At 43.5% G+C, this 22500-nt stretch overlaps 1 protein-coding gene across 1 annotated transcript in view; it reads right to left on the bottom strand.

Moving 5' to 3' along the window:
• Positions 1-22500, bottom strand: part of ppm1e (protein phosphatase, Mg2+/Mn2+ dependent, 1E) — a gene marked incomplete at both ends in the record, with an annotated part of 113629 nt that overhangs the window by 18921 nt on the left and 72208 nt on the right. Inside the window, one exon of the mRNA XM_084449823.1 lies at positions 16214-16335. Coding sequence (XP_084305949.1) covers positions 16214-16335 — 122 coding nt within the window. The remainder of the gene's footprint in view (positions 1-16213; positions 16336-22500) is intronic.

Genomic DNA, 22500 nt, shown 5'->3' with positions numbered 1-22500 from the left:
TGGAGGCACCACCTCCACTCACTCTTCTGGACTGAGGCTCAGGAGCGCCTACTTCTCCAGGGTCAAATAAGCGGGGGAACAGGAGCAAACAACTCACCCCATTCATCATGTCAATGGGGGGGGGGGGTGATTGAAACAGCCATATCTCGACATGGGAAGGTCACAGACACAGGGTTTGGACTGGCATAAAGCTCTCGACCTAACAAATGCAGCGATACCAAACATGTCCTGCTCACATGCCGAGTGCACAGAGCCACAAAATGCATTCATGGGCGGAGGTCTGTGCTCTCCAAGTGCCATTTCTAGTTTCCATTGAGGCCTCTGAGATGTATAGTAGACAAAGGGACATACAAAGGGCAGTTCCAGCTAAGATGGAGGGGAATTAAGGACAAGTCGGAGTCAAGGACAAGTCAAAGGAGACCCTCTGGTAAAACAGTGAAGGAGCAGAGAGGGAAAGAGAGAGAGACTGAGACTGAGAGCTCTGTTTTAAGAACTTTTATTGAATTAATTTTAAATTTTGTCCTGATCTGCTGGTCTGGGAATTGTCAAGTGAGGAGGAGCCGGACAAAGCTCCAGAGAAAGATGAAGACCTGCTCTCAGATCACAGCGGTGTCCCAGCTCAGTGACACCGGGTCAGAAAGGCCACCTCCATCCTGGCCGACCCATGCCACCCCCTGAACCAGGAGGTCCACCCTCTGCGAGGTACTGTGTCCCGAGGCTCAGGAGGTCCACCCTCTGTGAGGTACTGTGTCCCGAGGCTCAGGAGCTCCACCCTCTGCGAGGTACTGTGTCCCGAGGCTCAGGAGGTCCACCCTCTGAGAGGTACTGTGTCCCGAGGCTCAGGAGGTCCACCCTCTGAGAGGTACTGTGTCCCGAGGCTCAGGAGGTCCACCCTCTGCGAGGTACTGTGTCCCGAGGCTCAGGAGCTCCACCCTCTGAGAGGTACTGTGTCCCGAGGCTCAGGAGGGCCACCCTCTGAGAGGTACTGTGTCCCGAGGCTCAGGAGGTCCACCCTCTGCGAGGTACTGTGTCCCGAGGCTCAGGAGCTCCACCCTCTGCGAGGTACTGTGTCCCGAGGCTCAGGAGCTCCAGGCTCCTTCCTTCCTAAAGCAATGGCTGCCATAACCACTCATTATAGCCCACCTTTTTTTGTTGCACCTTGTATATTCCACTAGTTGCACGTTTTTACTCTTTGGACTTTGTAAGCTTGCTGTTTGCTACAGGTATTACTATTACTACTATTACTACAGGTATTACTATTACTACTATTACTACAGGTATTACTATTACTACTATTACTACAGGTATTACTATTACTACTATTACTATTACTACTATTACTACAGGTATTACTATTACTACTATTACTACAGGTATTACTATTACTACTATTACTATTACTACTATTACTACAGGTATTACTATTACTACTATTACTACAGGTATTACTATTACTACTATTACTACAGGTATTACTATTACTACTATTACTACAGGTATTACTATTACTACTATTACTATTACTACTATTACTACAGGTATTACTATTACTACTATTACTACAGGTATTACTATTACTACTATTACTATTACTACTATTACTACAGGTATAACTATTACTATTACTACTATTACTACAGGTATTACTATTACTACTATTACTACAGGTATTACTATTACTACTATTACTACAGGTATTACTATTACTACTATTACTATTGCTACTATTACTACAGGTATTACTATTACTACAGGTATTACTATTACTACTATTACTATTACTACTATTACTACAGGTATTACTATTACTACTATTACTATTACTACTATTACTACAGGTATTACTATTACTACTATTACTATTACTACTATTACTACAGGTACTACTATTACTACTATTACTACAGGTATTACTATTACTACTATTACTATTACTACTATTACTATAGGTATAACTATTACTACTATTACTACAGGTATTGCTATTACTACTATTACTATTACTACTATTACTACAGGTATTACTATTACTACTATTACTACAGGTATTACTATTACTACTATTACTACTATTACTATTACTACTATTACTACAGGTATAACTATTACTACTATTACTACAGGTATTACTATTACTACTATTACTATTACTACTATTACTACAGGTATTACTATTACTACTATTACTACAGGTATTACTATTACTACTATTACTGTTGCTGTTGTACATATAGTTGGTTTCTCACATTTTTTATGCTGCACCAGAATTGCCCTCTGGGGACAATAAAGATTTATTTAATCTAATTAAATTCAGAGAGAAAGACACACATACACACACAAACAGACAAACTGTACACAGAAAGAATGTGTGTGTGTGTGTGTGTGTGTGAGAGAGAGAGAGAGGAGAAAATAACTTGTCTTGATGATGAAGTGATTACTCTGGCTAGTTTTCCCAGGGGCGAAAGCTGACATTTTCCTCTCCTCGCCATGTCCCTCTGCTTGTCTGAAGACCCTCTCCTGGACAGCGCCTGGTCAGCTGTCCTCTCTTGTCCCTCTGCTTCTGTGAAGACCCTCTCCTGGACAGCGCCTGGTCCACTGTCCTCTCTTGTCCCTCTGCTTGTCTGAAGACCCTCTCCTGGACAGCGCCTGGTCCACTGTCCTGTCTTGTCCCTCTGCTTGTCTGAAGACCCTCTCCTGGTCAGCGCCTGGACAGCTGTCCTCTCTGGTCCCTCTGCTTGTCTGAAGACCCTCTCCTGGTCAGCGCCTGGTCCACTGTCCTGTCTTGTCCCTCTGCTTGTCTGAAGACCCTCTCCTGGTCAGCTGTCCTCTCTTGTCCCTCTGCTTGTCTGAAGACCCTCTCCTGGACAGCGCCTGGTCCACTGTCCTCTCTTGTCCCTCTGCTTGTCTGAAGACCCTCTCCTGGTCAGCTGTCCTCTCTTGTCCCTCTGCTTGTCTGAAGACCCTCTCCTTGTCAGCGCCTGGACAGCTGTCCTGTCTTGTCCCTCTGCTTGTCTGAAGACCCTCTCCTGGTCAGCGCCTGGTCAGCTGTCCTCTCTTGTCCCTCTGCTTGTCTGAAGACCCTCTCCTGGACAGCTGTCCTCTCTTGTCCCTCTGCTTGTCTGAAGACCCTCTCCTGGACAGCGCCTGGTCAGCTGTCCTCTCTGGTCCCTCTGCTTGTCTGAAGACCCTCTCCTGGTCAGCGCCTGGACAGCTGTCCTCACTCTCCCCGCTAACATTGCTGTTAAGTTCTAGTAAATATGTTTATAGTAAAATTGTCCATGAGGGATTGTCTGACCTCATGACCTAGAACTGATAGGAACACCTCACCCTGCATGACCCTACATGACATTTAATGACTAGATTACAGTAAATACAGTGATGGAGAATTCATAGGATAGATTTAAAGGCATTTAAGTTTTACTGTTTAGGTGCCTGAGTGTGTGTAAAATAGCATTTGGATTCTCTCATATTGTTCAGTTGACAGACATCGAAAAACATTTCATAGTCTGTTTACTCACAGCTTGTTTCCTTGAAAGGGAATTCATTTTGTTTTGAGTTTAAAAATTTATGTTAGGGATTTACGTGCCCTCTCACATTAACTTCTCTCCCCCAACCAGTAAATAAGAAATGACTGTGGGCGGGTTTTAGAGTAGCCTCCGTGTGATATTGTTGCACTGGTGGAATTTCCGAGAAGTAAAAGTAAGTAGGGCCCTTTTGGGTCATTCTGATTCTGCATGTTTCTATTTTTCTGCATGAACTATTTAAGTCCTGAGCGGCCATTGGTTTCACAGCAGTAGAAAAGCACACAATATCACAGTACATACACAATATTAAAAATACAGATCTCTTTGTTTGTCCAGGATCTCTGTTGACGTATTAAGCTGGGTGTGGCGAGTGGGAAAGCATCGGTAAGCTGACTGGCACAGTCAGACTGAACTGTGTGTTAACTGCTGGTTACACTGGGAGTGGTCTGAGTCGATCAAAACATGGGCAGAGGGGCGGAGCCAGCACATTAGCCTACCTTTCAAATCCAGCTGCATTTGAACGTTATTTCATCAGGAGCATATGGACTAGGTAACCCACTGAGCAAAGACACGTCTAAAAGACGTCTTTTAGATGTCTTTTTCGGACGTCCAAAGACATCCAATTAGGAGCCAGAATGAAAGTTTTTTTTAGACGTTCAGATATTTAACCTGTTCTGCACGTCCACATACGTCTTAGAGGGGTCCAAGCCAGACGTTTGAATATTGAGGGGTCCAGCAGACGAACAAATGGGGTTCTGGACCGACGGACGTTATTAAGACATGATCTGAACGTCTCCCTGACGTTGTGTGTTTGCTGGGAATGTTATTCACATGGACTAGGTAATGGAGGGTCTTCAATACCAACTTGCCAATAAGGAAAAGGACTTCCTGAAAATCTGGAAACCGATTCTTGACAAACTGATTATGCACCTATGGTGCTTGACGCTATTATCCATGGTGTTACACCCATATTTCACTGATCACTGTTTCTTTTGTTGTCTCTCCTTTGTTGTTCTTTTACTGTCTGTTGTTACTGGGCATTTTAATATATCCTCGTCATTGTAAAGTAATATGCTCTTAAAAAACAGACTCCCACTTCACTGGGGTTTTTATTACACAAACGGCAGAGTGCATTACCTAAATTAGTTTTTCATTTAGTCCCAACTGAATAACATTACCTCGTTCCCTGAGCCATTGGTGGAACTCACATTTCCACTGTTGGAGGATGAGGCGCTTTGCTAGCAGAGTACAGAGTGAAATAGCCTGAACAGTGTGTTTATCTAGAACAGAATTCACAGATAAGCCAAAGATGGCAAGAAAAGGGTCTGGGGTTATTGTTTTACCACACGCTATTGATATGAAAAGGGTCTGGGGTTATTGTTTTACCACACACTATTGATATGAAAAGGGTCTGGGGTTATTGTTTTACCACACGCTATAGATATGAAAAGGGTCTGGGGTTATTGTTTTACCACACGCTATAGATATGAAAAGGGTCTGGGGTTATTGTTTTACCACACGCTATAGATATGAAAAGGGTCTGGGGTTATTGTTTTACCACACGCTATAGATATGAAAAGGGTCTGGGGTTATTGTTTTACCACACGCTATAGATATGAAAAGGGTCTGGGGTTATTGTTTTACCACACACTATAGATATGAAAAGGGTCTGGGGTTATTGTTTTACCACACGCTATAGATATGAAAAGGGTCTGGGGTTATTGTTTTACCACACGCTATAGATATGAAAAGGGTCTGGGGTTATTGTTTTACCACACACTATAGATATGAAAAGGGTCTGGGGTTATTGTTTTACCACACACTATTGATATGAAAAGGGTCTGGGGTTATTGTTTTACCACACGCTTTATTATGAAAAGGGACTGGGGTTATTGTTTTACCACACGCTATTGATATGAAAAGGGTCTGGGGTTATTGTTTTACCACACGCTTTATTATGAAAAGGGTCTGGGGTTATTGTTTTACCACACGCTATTGATATGAAAAGGGTCTGGGGTTATTGTTTTACCACACGCTTTATTATGAAAAGGGACTGGGGTTATTGTTTTACCACACGCTATAGATATGAAAAGGGTCTGGGGTTATTGTTTTACCACACACTATAGATATGAAAAGGGTCTGGGGTTATTGTTTTACCACACGCTATAGATATGAAAAGGGTCTAGGGTTATTGTTTTACCACACACTATAGATATGAAAAGGGTCTGGGGTTATTGTTTTACCACACGCTATAGATATGAAAAGGGTCTGGGGTTATTGTTTTACCACATGCTATAGATATGAAAAGGGTCTGGGGTTATTGTTTTACAACATGCTATTGATATGAAAAGGGTCTGGGGTTATTGTTTTACCACACGCTTTATTATGAAAAGGGTCTGGGGTTATTGTTTTACCACACGCTATTGATATGAAAAGGGTCTGGGGTTATTGTTTTACCACACACTATTGATATGAAAAGGGTCTGGGGTTATTGTTTTACCACACGCTTTATTATGAAAAGGGTCTGGGGTTATTGTTTTACCACACGCTTTATTATGAAAAGGGTCTGGGGTTATTGTTTTACCACACGCTATAGATATGTAATCACATATAGGAGACCGGGAGCAGCGGAGCTTGGGGCAGAACCACAGCTGATGGACCAGTGGACCAGTATCATGTTTGCACTTATTGCACAGAGGAGAGACATCAGGATAGAAAGCATGGAGTCTTTATTTAATGTAGTGGAGTCTATGTACTGTACAACTTAAAATTGTAAATCGATAAGTTGACATTTATGGAACTATTGTAATAAGAATATCAATCCATGTATCATGGGTAATTTGAGTGTCTGGGTCTACCTCCCAAGCGTTCCTTAATTCAGAGTTGAATAAAGGAAAGAAACGGGGCCAAAGCTCTCAGGTTTGCTGCCAAATAATAGATTAAACTGTGATAGGCTAAATCCACCTAACTTATCTTTACATAGGTATTTTTGGATATCCTTGACACTTATTCCAGATAAATGATGAGATGATGGAATCCAATTTCTTGAAATAGTACAATGAATGGTATATAGACCGGTAGACATTGAAATATGTATACTAAACGTAAGGGATAATCAACGAGTAGGTGTGTGTTAATTAAGTAATAAGACACGAGAGGGAGTGCTTAACTGTGGTTTATTGTTAATAACCACAGTAAAGCATGACCTCAAGTGTCTTATTGCTTTTATACAACAGCACTGCACTGTCATTAAATATCTTAAAAAAAAAAAAATGGGTTTAGTGTTCAATTTCGCGAACTTGTGTTGCTTTCGGCCCTCCGCTATCCAAAATAGTTCCCAATTGTTTACCGTTGCTATAGGCAACTTACAGCTGACTGGTCCACAACGTAAACAGAGCAAGCAGGCTAGCTAGCGGCGCCGACATTGGACATAATGTTAAACTTCACCGTAACACTATCCATGGGTTCCCAAACTCCATCAATGTGGGCCTCCCCTCTGAAAACAGTGACACACCCGCACCCCCCCAACCCCCCAAATTTGTCCACTTTGCAAGGCAGCGTTAGCTAGCCCATAACGTTACACAGCTACGTTAGTTAGTTAGTTAGTTAGCTCGGTGGCACCTGTTGCTAGTTAATGTTATGACGTTTTCACACAATACATTCATGCCTGCGGGGGGGGGGGCTCTCTCTGCACTATCCACCAATTTAGTATACATCTCTCCCATTATTTATTTTGATTTTCTGACCTTTAAAAAATAAAAAAAGTTTAACTTTTTTTTTTTTTCTAACCATCCCTCCATGCCTCCCCTGAATTTCTTTGCCCCCCCCCAGGGGAGGCCCGCCTCACAGTTTGGGAATGCCTGAAGTAGGATATGTGACAGTTGGTGTATCGAACGTGAATCGCAGATTTGAATACACTGTATCACGCAAGTTTAATAGCCTACATATTGTACATACATCACGTCATGATACAATGTATCAAAGCGTAGTGATACGTTTACCGGTGATTTGCCCGTTGGTATATTGTGGTTATAGCACGGCTTGGAATGCGTCTTAGCCAATCACAATGCGCGGTCGGAACTAGCTGTTGTATAAACGGTTTTAAGGCACGACGTGGAGGCGTGTCACATTCACGTTCAGACTTCTGTTCCACTCCTTTAATTTTAGCCCATTATTCAACAGTAGGAAACACAAGAGGAACATTTTGGTAACCGAGAGCAACAAGAGCTGTGGAGTTGAATCTACACAGTTCTCATGAAGGCCATGACCCATTCAGTAGTCGGTACCGGTACCAGTAAATTTCCACTGTACTCGGTACCAATTTCGGTACCACGGCGTACGCGCGTGTGTGTGAGTAATACATGCACGCGCGTAAAGTACAATGTGCATGAGTACCGCAAGCAGCAATTCAACTGAACTGTGTAGCGTTCTTGCTCGCTCATCACACAGCTTCGACCGAATGACGACGCGTTTATTTACACAAACCACGTGACAAGTGTCAACAGTGCTACACGCTGGTGCTATCGCTAACTTGCTAGCAAGAGGCTAGCTACTGTAGCGCAGGTCATAAAAAGGAACAGAGATCCCCATCACGGTTCTTCCCCAAATGGCATCTCCCCAAACTTGGGTCTACTAGCCCCGAAACATAAAACATAACATGCTGTTGGCTTTTGAGGTTTTCTTCTTCTGTTGCTCTGCGTTGTGAATTTTTTTTTGTAAGCCTTGATAAGAGTTGCAGCAAATCTAATATGGACCACGATGTTAATAGCCTTCTTGTTGTGATAGTCATTGATTAAATCACCCAACACGGGATTGGAAGCGGCGACAGATGATAGATTTATTGTACAAAGATACAATCACATGGAACACTGGGATGTTTCCCTAGTCTCTCTCTCTCCCTGCTTCTCTGCTGGCTGTGGCGCGAAGTCGTGGCCTTAGACTTCCCTCCCCGCATGGTGTTATCAGCGTGTCTGCCTGCTGGGAGCAGCGAATCTGTCCGGCTGAGTTGCCTACCGTTTCCAAATCGAAGTCTCAAGGTTTGGTTGAGACGTTAAATAGTGCTCTCTCGGCCCACCCCCCCACGCCTAGGCCTGCCCGTTTAGGGCCTAGTGAAGCTAGATTGGTGGAGGAGTGACCATACAGATGTGTCGCCTGTCACCCTAACATGATATCTTAATCACCATTGGTTGTCAGTCTGAGTTGTGTCTGTTTATAGTGTCCCATAGAGAAGTGTCATTAATACCCCAGAAGAGAGACCCCCCCTGTGGCCTAAGTGTGACCTCTTGACACCCACTACCCCGAACGGCCACAGCAGCAGCAGCATCAGCTGTCTTCCTCACTCTATCGACTACACAGTGTCCACGTGAAAACAAACAAACACATTAAATCAAATCCATAGCAGTGAGACTCCGTAGATGTTATAGACATTTCTCCCTAGATTCTTCAATGCTTCACGCTGTCACTCCTACAGCCCAAGTGTCAATACATAGTGCCCTACACAATGTCAATCACTTATATTTTCACATTATCATCTACATGAATTATCCTTACCAAATGGCTAATAGATGGCTTCTCCTACTTGCGTGCTTACCTGTTTCTAGCCAAACTCGGTCGTCATCGTAGTGTTTTGTAGTGACAGTCTTAAGTAGGCTAATCAACGAGTAACGTAACGTTATTGGGTTGAACTAGCGGTCAGTTCGGGCGGGATGGACAAGGCGTGGGGGTTGTAGCCTAGATGACTGAAAAAGTTAAAACTCAAAACTTCTCAAAGTATCGCAGAGAAATTTCAAAGGTAGGCTACTCACAGAAGCAGGAGGGTTGCGTCTTCAAAAACGCATGGTTTTGATAGAAATGCGCTGCTAATAAACATGTTCAATCTTATGCTCAAAACCGGCTCATATTTTCACAAAATGAATCACCAGCAAACGCTTTTCTTCTTCTACGCTGCTGTCATGGGTGGTGGGCTGTGATTGGACGGCAGCACGCAGCAGCGTATAAGAAGACAAGCGGCAAATAAATAGAAAACACTGTACCTTCGGTACCATGGAAAAACAGGTACCGTCAGCAATGTAAGTACCGAATTAGTACCGAAGTACCGAGTACCGTGACAAGCCTATATGACACAGAACTGGATTAGATGCTCCATGGTGACCACAGTCAATTTAGAGATTTAGAGACAGTTGTTATGCGGCTGTACACAACAATGTGTGGGTCTTGCCATCGACGGTCATCTTGAAGCGAGCTGGAGGACGAAATCTGTAGCGTATCTTCGCGGCTTTAAACTTCTCCCGAACCGCGTCGCATCGTCTCCGGTGTTAGGCCCGGATAGAAGCAGACCCTTTTGTTGTTGTGGTGGATGGGATGGTTCTTACTGGCCAGCCTCAAGATGGGATCCCGTGATTGTGGGTAGAATGAATAGCCTGGGTGGGCCACCCTCCCTGGGCTTGGGTGTGAGGGATCGACGGGCGCGATCAACTTTGAAATCCGCTCCAAAGTGTTCTTTTCCCAGCATAGACGTATCAGCTCCGTGATGAGTTCAGTGGGTCGACCCCCCTCGAGACCTTCGGGGATCCCCACAATCCTGATGTTTTGACGTCGGGATCTGGATTCTAGGTCATCCATCTTTGATTTCAGGTATTTGTTGTCTGACTTGAGGGAGCTGCAGTGTCTCCAGCCTGTCAATCCTGCTGTCATGGCAAGTCTCAATTCTCAAAACTAATTTCAAGTGACTGGACACGTTCTCTGGACTCTGTGACATCTGACTGGAGCTTTGGTATTGGTGTTGATAGACTGATGAATTTGTCATCTAGATTCTTATTCAGATTTGTGACTGCGAGGGTTCTTTCAGCATGACCGGTGATTCAACTGCTAGGTTAGACTTGTACGTTTTATCTAGCGTTAGCTTGCCAAGTGTTTCTTTGTTCAGAAAAACTTCTGACAGATTATTTTCTCAGTGCTCTTGGGTTAAGGTTTATTTAAAGGTTTAGCAGCATTGTGCAAAGAGCTTTGGACGGAAAGTGAAAATTATAATCTGTTCTGTTCTGCTGCGCTTTGTCACCAATCCTGTTTGTGATTTTCATGGACAGGATATCGAGGCGTAGCTGGGAGGAGGTGGGTTTGTAGTTCGGTGAGCTGGGGATCGCATCGCTGCTATTTGCAGATGATGTGGTCCTGATGGCATCATCTGCCTGCGACCTCCAGCACTCTCTGTGTGTGAAGCGGCTGGGATGAGAATCAGCACTTCTAAATCTGAGGCCATGGTTCTCAGCAGGAAACCGGTGGTCTGTCCGCTCCGAGTAGGAAATGAGTCCTTACCCCAAGTGAAGGAGCTCAAGTATTTGGGGGTCTTGTTCACGAGTGAGGGAACCATGGAGAGGGAGTTTGTTCTAGGCCTGGCATCTGGGTCAACCAGCCCCTGTGCCCCAGATGCCAGGCTTGCCCTTCCTGACTGCCCACCAAGGTGTCTCCTCCCCCGAGACAACCATTCATCACTCACACACACACACACACACACACACACACACACACACACACACACACACACACTCTCTCTCTCTCTCTCTCTCTCTCTCTCTCTGTGAGCTAGCTCCCTCCATACTGACAACATTCAAAAATTCACTCAGCCAGTTATTTAAACAAAAGCAGTTAGGTTTCCTAACCTCCCGGTTCATCAAGATAAGCCGAACTGTGGATGCATATGCGATTCTGGAATAACTGCTTTACAGTAATTATGACAAACTGTGACTTTGTTGACTTGCAAAATTAATTCATTATTAATTAATTAAATTAAATTAATTGTTTATCGCCATTGACCACCGTACACATTTATTCTGAATGAAGGTCCCATGGGACGGCTCTTCCTGCTTCTGCTCAGGCGCTCTATAGGGAGATGTGATCACTGGGAGTAGAAACAGGACAAGTGTCTCTACTCTGCCTCCATGCGTATTCTCCTTTAATAGAATGACGTTTCATCCTTCAGGCCTTCTTCTTCTAGCAATGAAAAAGACCATGTTATCAACAGTATGAAGTCTATATTCATGTCAAAGTCTTCCATCAAGACTATAATGTTCTTGTTCAGTTATATTCTAAATGGGTTGGGATTGTTCAGTTCTGCAGTGACCATTCTCACGGCTAAAGGAAACTGGTAAACCTCTGCCTTTTAATTTAGTTTGTTTTGTCTTTCTTTAGTAGCCATTTTATAAAAGCATTCATCTATATTTATTTTTTAGCCTATTTATAATGTTTTTATTATTCTTAAAGTGTGTAGCCTCCTTAGAGATGTATCATTTGTCTCCTCTTCCTCCTTCTACCTCATGCACACTTCCCCATAGTTTCATTTAGCTTAGCTATCAGGTTTTATGCTGTTTGTTCTTAGGCGAATATCTGAGTATAGTTTCTCTGGCTTTGTTCGCACGGCAGTGAAATGTGACCCAAATCCGATCTTTTTGCCTACATGCGACTCAGGTCTGATTTTTTCATGACCGTGTGAACAGCGCAAGTCACATGAAATCAGATTTTTTTTTTTAATCCAACCTGGATCGCTTTGAGGTGGTATTATATCGGATACCTGTCTGATGTTTTGCAACGCGCCCGCCGTCTGAACAGTCATGTCGTGTTTAATGCTACTTTTACGTCTCTAGAGCGGTCACTTGCAAATTCGTGAAGCGTTCCTCTGTGGTGTGCTTGTGCGGCATAGGGCACGTCACAAGACGATCCTCATCCTTCTTCTCGTTACCATTTGCTCATACCGTCGCCGGCTTCCACTGTACAAATACTTGAAAATCAATCCATAGTAAAGGCTAACTTCAGTTGTGGTTGTAACGTTAATGTTACTTCCGTAAACAGTGCGCTGCGCGTGACGTCCTGACGTCTTTGTTATTGTTCTTCTGCGCATGCGGGTCTGTTCAGGGCCGTGGGCTGTTCACACGGGGGTCAAATATAGCTCAAATATAGGTTACATTTAAAAAGTCATGTGAACAGCTAAACAAAATAATCTGATCTGTGTAAAAAATCGTAATTGAGCATTAAGACGAAGAATTGTGAACTAAGCCTTTGTTGTACATTTAAAATGTTAGTTTGTCACCCTTGTAGTTGTAGAAAATGCTTAGTGCAGCTTCAAGCTAGACCAGGCCAGGCCAAGCTAGACCAGGCCAGGCCAAGCTAGACCAGGCCAAGCTAGACCAGGCCAAGCTGCTCCTGATCTGGAGTACGTTCTGTTACTGTTCATCTGGTTTGCATGTCTTCATCTGACCAGTCTTTATTCTGCTCACATCAGTCCCACCTGTGTTCAATCCAATCAATTCAGTCAATCAGCGAATCCATGCTCAGTCCAGAGGCTCACAACTCATTCCACAGTATGTAGGCCTACTAAAATGTTTATCCAGGATTCCTATGGTGTAAATAAGCTGTTAAATGTATCCTTTTTTTTTTTTTAGTTAAAGCTATCTAAAGCCAGCCATGCTCCTCATATTCACTGCAACATCTCTAATGTTCGTGTAAAGAATGACTTTTCACTGACATGGTACAGTAGATGTAGTGTGACATTTTTCTGAATTAAACACAGTAACTCAAATTGTATGTTGAATTCTGTCCTCATCCCGTTCCCCTCCACCAATCAGAGACGTTGCTGTTGGCAACCCCACCCAATCCCCGACTAGGACTACAGTACACCCAGTCAGATTGATTGGCCACTGATTGATCACAGCCGCAGTTACTCTGCAATTAGGAAGACGAGCCAAAACACGTTTCACACCCCAGACAGGTTTGTCATGCATGAAGCAGATGGAAGATGATGCATACCAAGCCCCCAGGGTTCGAACTCAAAAGTGAAGGCCTATTGAACCGCGCCATCTTGGCAAATGTTCGTCGTTTGACGTATGTCCAGTGCCTTTGGTACTTGCGCAGTTGTGCTTTTGTGGCCTACTCGCGCGTCAACGAACAGGTTCACGCTCATGTGAAATGTAGACGGCCCTTTTCAACTCGCCTGTCACTGGCTCCCTGGAGGAATTTAGCCTGGCTGCAATAATGTTTTCGCGAACGGAACGAATACCATCTACTAGCAAACAAAACATGTTCAGTTATATTTAACCTGTTAAAACTAAGATGCCTGGATAAAAAAATTATGTCTCCAATGGATATATTTGACAAAAACAGGTTAATATGCAAGACGGTTTTCATTGCTACTGTAACTCAAAGCGGGGAGAGCCGGGAACGTGCGTCTACATTTCACATGAGCGTGAACCTGTTCGTGGACGCGTGTAGGACAGAAAAGCACAACTGCGCAAGTACAAAAGGCACCGGACATACGTCAAACGACGAACATTTGCCAAGATGGCGCGGTTCAATAGGCCTTCACTTGTGATAGAGGTCAGTGAATGGAGTGGCTGTATCCAGTTCTATTAATACATCCATGATACATACATTAGGGCTTTCAACACCTGGGTCCCCGGATTTACACTGACATTGGCAAATCTTCTTTTAATGCCCCTCACTCCTGGAATGCCCTCCAACGCTTTTTAAAACTAAACTAAAACTAAATCTGTCTGGAACTGTTTTAGTATATCTTAACATTTTTACTATTTTTATATTGAGTCTATCCATTTAGTTACTGTTTTTATATACCTTCCTACCGTCTGTCCTTTTGTTGTTGCTGTTGTTGATGTATTGTTCGCTCATCGTCACTGTAAATGAGGGCAACCTCAGTGCCTCTCGAACATAAGTAAAGGTTTGAATTGAATTGAACAGTTTATCTAATTAATTACATGATCTGTAATTAATTAACCTGTAATTATACATGATATGTAATTAATTAATAATGATTAATCGCAAATTGATCCTATATCCATTTTTTGCAGGCAAAAGCCCCCAAATGAAGATCTTTCAATAGACCTTTCCAGCCTGTCAATCACGCGGAGAATAATAACCAATAAGGTTGCTTGATTTCTTAAGACCACGCCTCTGATGTCTCACAAACCAAGCTGGTCCCGCGTGGTGTTCATAGATTAGACATTAGGTTGAAAAAAAGGGTTCTTAAAACATATAGAAAACCGGCCTGTGGGCTGCTGTACTATAATGCTATAAGAAAACAAGCTGTACGATACTCCACACCTCCCTCCACACATCCGTTTACAGCAGCGGCCACACAAAAATTGTATGAAGCTAGTAACGTTAGCTAATTAGCCCGTAGCTAGTAGTTAACAGATCATTCTCTCAGGCTTATTTTCTAAGAATGGATGCCACTAACTTACTCACCCTGCTTTACATGTGCAGATAGACTCCACGATTTTGTCTTGATGGATTTCAATCTGGAGTTTGAGACGTTTGTGCCTTCCGCATAGGCTACATCACCAATACCTAGCATGAACTCTGCTGTCTGAGATCCAAATCTCATGGCTATATCCTTAGTTCAGGCCTTTGCTACTGGTGCTGAGAGCTATTAACATGTTTAGCATTGAGATGATAAGTTAGGATAAAACTGCTTAGATGGGATGCAAACAACCACACTCTTAAGTGTCCCATCTGGGAGTTTTTTGAAAGTAAACTTTTCTTTTAGAGGGCAAAGCAAAGTGATTATCTGCCTCTTCAAGTTTGTTTGAAGGCAAAGATGCTTTTCTATGACGTAGCCTACAGTATGGGGTCATTCAGGTCCAAATTAAGTTTGTCGCTTCAATAATGTTAAAACAGGCATGACGCGGCAACTTGTACAGCTGGACAAAATCGATGAATGTGATTAATTTGCGTTAATTGTTCTCTATTAAATTATTAACTCATTCATTTTGCGTAATTAATTAATCTAATTAACACATTCAATTGACAGCCTTAACTTACATACATACAGTACATACATACAGGAAGGCTGCCACATACCTCATGTGTGATTTAAGTTTGTTTGAGTTTGAAAAACTTAAGAAGTTTTATTAGAAGATCAAGCAAAGGCCAAAGTGTTTTCTTCTCACTTGCCACAACAAGAACAGGACGTCCCCTTGGTGATGCAGAATAAACATGCTAATGACTACTCAGTTTGATATGACTACTCAGTTTGATAATGACTACTCAGTTTGATATGACTACTCAGTTTGATAATGACTACTCAGTTTGATAATGACTACTCAGTTTGATAATGACTACTCAGTTTGATAATGATTACTCAGTTTGATAATGACTACTCAGTTTGATATGACTACTCAGTTTGATAAGGACTACTCAGTTTGATAATGAGGGTCCGGGGCAGAGACCCTCAGGTATTTTCCCCTCCTCTTCTTCCTCTTCCTCCTCCAAACGCCCGGCTCCAACCCAGTGCTGCACAGCAGCCAAAATGGTCTTTTATGATACCATTCCATTTGATCTTACTTCTTTTATGTTTTTTTAAGTATTTTAATATGTCTAAATTGATGTTTTGCTTTTAATGTCTCTTTTATAATGCATGTAACTTTGACTATATCTCAATTGTTATTTATGTTTTTGTTTTTAATGTCTCCTTTGTAAAGCACTTTGAGCTGCATTTTATGTCACAAAAGGTGCTCTATAAATAAAGTTTATTATTATTATTATTATTATTATTATTTGCTCTGAACTGACCAATTCTCTGACTCTCTCCCTCTCAGTGCCAGTGCAGCTCTAGTCCCTGAGGTAATGGCAGGTAATGGACTGCCACTCACTCCCACACGTGTGTTAAGAGCTCGGGGACTCACGGTGGAGAAGGTCTGCTCCGTCCTCCACAGACCTCTGCAGGTGGTGGAGGGAGAGGTCGCTCTGTAGGATGCTGTCGGCTGTGGCGCGAGACAGGGCTGCCGCCAGGGAGAAGGGACAGTTACTGTAGGAGGGAGGGAGAGAGGGAGAGAGAGAGAGAGAGGGAGAGAGAGAGGGGGGGGGGGTTATAACAGCTGTCCATCACTGACCCCCTGTTGAAGGAGCCAGGACACATTTTCGCTCCCAAGGATACGAATATTAATCTATTGAATCGCTCTCCACTGAACGATTTTCTTATCATTTTCGTATAACCCTAACCCCTAACCCTTACCCCTAACCCTAACCCTAACCCTGACCCTAACCCTAACCCTAACCCCTAACCCCTAACCCCTAACCCGTCCGGGGACCAGGCCCGGCAGGGCAGTTGTTTTTCGGGAGGCAGTCGGCGTTCCATAGAAACACATGGGATAAAGTTTTGTCCAGTCCAGAGCGAAATTATGAAATCCGCTCTGTGTAGAGCGATTCAATAGATTACATTTTGTTTTTGCTGGAACGAAAAGTCGTGATATACGGTTGGTTGAAGAGATGTGATGATGGCTTATATGTAGGTACTAACATCCACATGGAGAAAGAGAAGTATGATAGATGGGGGTATACAGAATATGACAAGACCATGGTTCAGCTTCAAGTTAAGGGTTGGTCCAGACAGGATCTAATGAAGCTCCAGGGACCATAGTGACCCTCGTGTCTCTCATGGTCTTGGAGGTATAGGGCAGCCTGTTCCTTTGAACACAAGTCCATAAAGTCTTTGTACCAATTCTCTATATTGAAACAGTTTGTCTTATGCTGTGTTCACACCGGGCGCAAATTTTTCCTGCGGTGCGGCGAGTTCACATAGAAAGTCAATACAATTTGCGCGAACTGGGCGGCGGGCGGCGCGAATCACAGATTCGCCGCGCGGCGACATTCGCAAAAGTTCAATTTTTTCAACTTTCTCCGGTGGATTCGCGCGGCGACCCCTAGTCACTAAAGCATAAGATGTAAGAAATCAATCTGTCTGTGGGAAAAAAAATCTGCAGATATCTTGGTTAATACAAGAAGTTTGATCTAGGAAAGCAGTTTTGTGTTATGATATTCCGATTGGGAAATCCATGAGATTGCTGGCGCACAGTAGGCTAGGCGCACAGCGAGGGGAGAAGGATTTCCTGCCTTTTTCCCTCCGCTATATCATATATGTCTTAAGTGCCGTTTACTGCACAACAGACAGCTACAGTAACAGCCTAGATCTAAAACAAATAATTAGCCTGTCCTATATAAATCACAAGGCAGGTGAGTGGAAAATCCAATATATGCAATAAATAGGTCCAGGGGAGCCATAACTATCTGTACAGAAAATATAGCCAACGGTGTAGTGCCTCTGGAGCAAATGCAGAATTTATTTTTATTATGAGCGAAGCCGGCCCGGCGCTGAGCCCCACCCCCTGAACGGCACCGTATATAAGAGGGGCAGCGTCATCTTGATGGACGTTTGAGACATGGCCGTTGGGAATAGGCCTATATAGCTAACGTTAGCTGAACATGGCTGAGAGAAGTTATAGTCCGGGAGCAAAGACACCACGGTCTGCGGCTAAAAAAAGAGTCAGACAAAAGAAGATCACGTACACAAATCAATATTGGGCTGGTTTACTATCTGGAGAGAGGTTGGAGCTACAGTACTTTGGGCATCAAAAGCGACTCGGATCTCGCTTTTCTTCTCCTCGACGCGTAAGTAACTAACTTCAGGTGCATAAGCAACGTTAGCCAGCCCTAGTCCCCCTAAAATGTTAGCTACCGTGTATTTATATATTATACATATGTATATATGTATATATATATATATATATATATATATATTATATATATTACATATATATTTAAGGGTCTCCGACTGATACTTTGACTCGGCAGTCGAGCGGGCAGCCCTATGTTAAGCACAAGGTTGGTTGGTCCTCTGGAGCAATATGCCCTGCATGTGTACACATGCATTCAGAAGAAGATTCTGTGGTCAAACCCAATCAATTTTGCCTTTGTCCTTAAAAACTGATTTCCTTTGAACCATTACCTTGATGCAGCACATACCATCAATTAGCCTAAGTTGTCTCTGAAATCATTTAGCCCAATTAAGAGGTTTACAGAAAAAGCATTGGAAAAAGCATTCGATCAGTCTAGATCCAATCACAACTTTCCGACCGAGCGCTCTCACGATCAGCAGCTCTCATGTAACGTCTTAACCCACCGTCATTAATCACAACCCACAGAGGAGAAAAGCCTCCGATGATACACAGCTGCTCGGCCCACAAGTGCTGTTCGTCTCGTCCGCACACGCTGGGATGGTGACCACGTCTTTAAAGCCAACATGGAGGAGGAGTGTCACCTGCAGGTGGGCGGTGCCAGGCATGGATATGCCACTGCCACTCCATTGTGGCTCATCTGTGTGAGTGATCTACTCAGCACTGAGAGCCCAGCTTAGTTAGAGGTTATTAAAACTAGCGCTGTTGTTCTGTTTGCATCAGTAGTCTCTGTAGGTGGCTTCAGAGAAGGTGAATCACATGTACTGCCTTAGGCCACAGACAGTGACTTCCAGGTTAGTCTTTCTATCCTGGACTCAGAGGTTCAAAGGCAATGTCAAAGCGTGAAATCTCATATCTCTCATGGAATATTCCTGAAAATACTCTTCTGGTTCAAATTAGATTATTTTTCAAACATGAAGTCGTACCCACTAGTGCCAACTGAAGTTGGACCAGAGATCTTGGAGAAAATCAAAATTTAAATAAAGTAACTAGTGCAGTGCCCCTTCAAAACTTGCGCACAGAGCACATTACGTGGTGTGCGATATTGCTGATTAATTGATTGAACATTACCAATGATCAATTCAGGAATGTGCCTACAATTTGCAACCCTACCATACATACATAGATTTCTGCCATTATAGTATGATGACATTGACGTAAGCATTTGGGTCAACTAGGCTTAATATGGAATTGATTCCTGACCACTGAACAAAGCTTGACACTTTTTTTTTTATTTTTTTACAATGTCTGGTCATAGTGTGCTCTTATGACCGTTTATCCTATTAGCCAAATGGTCACAGAGAACGCATTAGTACTTAGCCATGGCAGAATCTGTTAATCTAAAGAGATTCTGGTGACGTCAGACAGGCTATCTGTAGCTAGCTAGCTAGCTTAGCTTGCACTGTTTTATGGAAATCAGTTTGCCTACCTAATGTTAGCTATAAAGTGCAGGTCCAAACAGGCCCGTTGTGCGTGTTCTGAACGGACCGATTGCTTGGTCTCTGGTATTGCTGCGTGCAGAAGCGCAGAAACTTCCCACAGTGCCCTCTGGCTGCACTTCCTTGGGTTCTAGTACCTTGTAGCAGTCTAAGGGTTAGAACTATGGAAATATGACAATGAATAGGTATAATTTATGACATCACAAATATGAAGGAATATGTATTTAATACATTTAATCAACTTGTATGGGGCATCCAGGCCCCCAGGATTCGAAATCTAAAGTGAAGCCCAATTGAACCGCTCCATCTTGGCAAATTTGACATCATTTGACTATTTCCGGTGCCTTTTGTACTTGCGCAGTTGTGCTTTTCTGGCCTACGCACGTCCACAAACAGGTTCACGTTTATGTGAAATGTAGACGCACGTTCCCGGCTTTCCCCGCTTTGAGTTATCAATGAAAACCGGTTTGCATATTAACCTGTTTTTGTCAAATATCTCCATTGGAGACATTATTTTTTTTATCCAGGCATCTTAGTTTTAACAGGTCAATTATAGCTGAACATGTTTTGTTTGCTAGTAGATGGTATTCATTCCGTTCGCGATAACGTTATTGCAGCCAGGCTAAATTCCTCCAGGGAGCCAGTGACAGGCGAGTTGAAAAGCTTCCCTCCCCTCCAGCAGGAGCTTTGGCCGCTGCTACCGCATCTCGGATAACCCGCTGAGTTTGTGGCTGCTAATTCACACTCGCCCTTGATCAATCCCAATACCGATCCATGGTAGTAATGAATCAATCATTCAGATTGGCAGTGCTGCATGCATTTTACAACATCATTGTTAGCTTTATTAACAACCATAGCCTACATTTATCTCTCTAACATTAGGCTATCCATCTACACCAGTCGGCCATTCGATATAGAAGCTAGAAGCGGTCAACGCCAACGTTGACTGAAAACACCCAAACTTAACCATGTAGGCTAATTATTATGGATTGTTGAATGGCAGTGTATCGTTTCATCTTCATGCCTACACATCAACTACTTTTCAATGTATATGAATAAATTCCTATTATTCAAAAAATATCCTGTTTCTGTCCATTTCTAGAAGAGTCTGGAAACATCAAATATCCCTGCTATGGTTTCAACATGATATTACATTTCCCCAACATACATAATCAACTGATTCATGATTTTTGCTTCAGATTGATACCAAACAATGCTAGGTTGACTTAGCAGCATAGAACCAGCTATTTATAACACATAACACTTGGTTACAAATACAATGCATCAATGCCCATACTCTATTCCCAGGGCTAGTTCTCATGGTGGTTTCATCACATAGTTGGGAGAAAGTAATTGCACTTTATTAAAGAAACAAGACAAATAATTTGTTTCACTGTGTGAGTGTCTTTTTCTCACTGTGTGAGTCTCTGTTGGGCCCATTTGGCTTCAGGAATGTTGCGCCATGGATTTATTACCCCAGGGGGGAAGAGAGGAGGACGATGGCGAGGAGAGAAAGAGTTAATGGTTTGCAAGGTCCTATTTCAAAGAACCAGTCCTTGCTAAAAGGGTTTTGTCAGGTTTACTGTGAGTTTGACAGGAAACAGTCTAAACGAAGCACGTTCCCCCCTGTGTGACCTTCCATTGATGAGTCACTGGGTAGAGGAGAGCAGGATGTCTCTGGCCTGCCAGATCTTTATCAGGCATCACCAACATCCCAGTCAGTGAGATGGTCTCACAGTTTGGTCTTTACAATATTTGTCATGTCAATAATCTGCTACAACCTGAACACCTGTTCGGAACGGGACGATTAGTTGGAGCTTTCTCAAGAGATGCTCATCCAAACAACTTCACACTCAACACTGCACTTCCTTGAGTCTTGAGCAATACACCTAGCCTACTTCATACAGTGCCCGGTTCTTGAGATGATCAAAATACAGACAGAAATACAGAGGTCGAGAGAGATTAAGGCAGAGCAGAGAGATTGGTCCTGGAATTATAGTAAGACAAAGCACTCCTTCTCACTAAGGATTTGTTAAACAGACTTCATCACTACTGATATAAAACCTTTTTCTGGGTGTGTGTGTCAAAAATCCTAATATCTTACCCACCACTCTTGTGTCAGTTCCCTTGTAGGAAACCAACAAATCAGCAGTGTAGTCTGAAGCTGTGAAGTGGGGAATCCAGAAGAGGCCCCCCTCTCCAGAGATGAGCTGGAATAGATCTGTTTGTCTGCCCCTAATCTCTGCTGGAGGAGGAATCCTTCAGAGCATTGCTGAGTGATTACTCCCCTGTAGCCTTAAACACAGCTCTTCAGGTAGATTCACATCACTCTCATTATGTCAGTGTGGCTTTGCCTATAGAGCTGCTGTTTCCTATTTAGACCTTCACAAATCCCCAATGAACACATGGGGTGATCGCAGCGCGTTCCGTTTGATTTTAATGCCTACGTCTGTGCTACGCTCTCCTTGAGGATCTCCCTTCTCAGTCATCGCCACCCTGTCCATCCCTCCAGCTGACCTAGGGCCCCCGCAGCGTTCATCTGGACAGGTCAACCCCGTTGTGGTCAGGCTCCTGTGCCCATGGTAACCCGAGGCACTCCTCGCATAGGCGACTGATGACGGGGTCATCAGGACGACGGGCAGAGCCTGTAGCCATGACTGGAGCCATGACAGCAAGTACAGCGTTCCGGGCGGACCGGGGCGGCGTGGGCAGGAGGGGCTAGAGTGTGTGTGAGTTTGTGTGTGTGCGAGAGTGTGTGTGAGTTTGTGTGTGTGCGAGAGTGTGTGTTGATGCATAGTTGGGGGTTCCTCTACAGTATCCGGTCACCATAGACCAATTCCATTGTGTACAAAACAATGCTCATGCATGCTCATCAGAAACGACCACAGACACCATTACCAGGTGGCTGAGGTGTGGTTATATCGGTCCCTGGGCTGGAGGAGGTGGAACGGCTCAACAGCCGGGCTGTGGGGGGGTGGGGTGGGGTGGAACATTCCAAGGACAGCCCAAAAACAGGCTGTT

Source organism: Borostomias antarcticus, assembly GCF_949987555.1.
Source record: "Borostomias antarcticus genome assembly, chromosome: 15".
Classification (NCBI taxonomy): domain Eukaryota; kingdom Metazoa; phylum Chordata; class Actinopteri; order Stomiiformes; family Stomiidae; genus Borostomias; species Borostomias antarcticus.
Note: the sequence above shows the minus strand (reverse complement) of the source record. Positions and strands in the feature narration are given on the sequence as shown.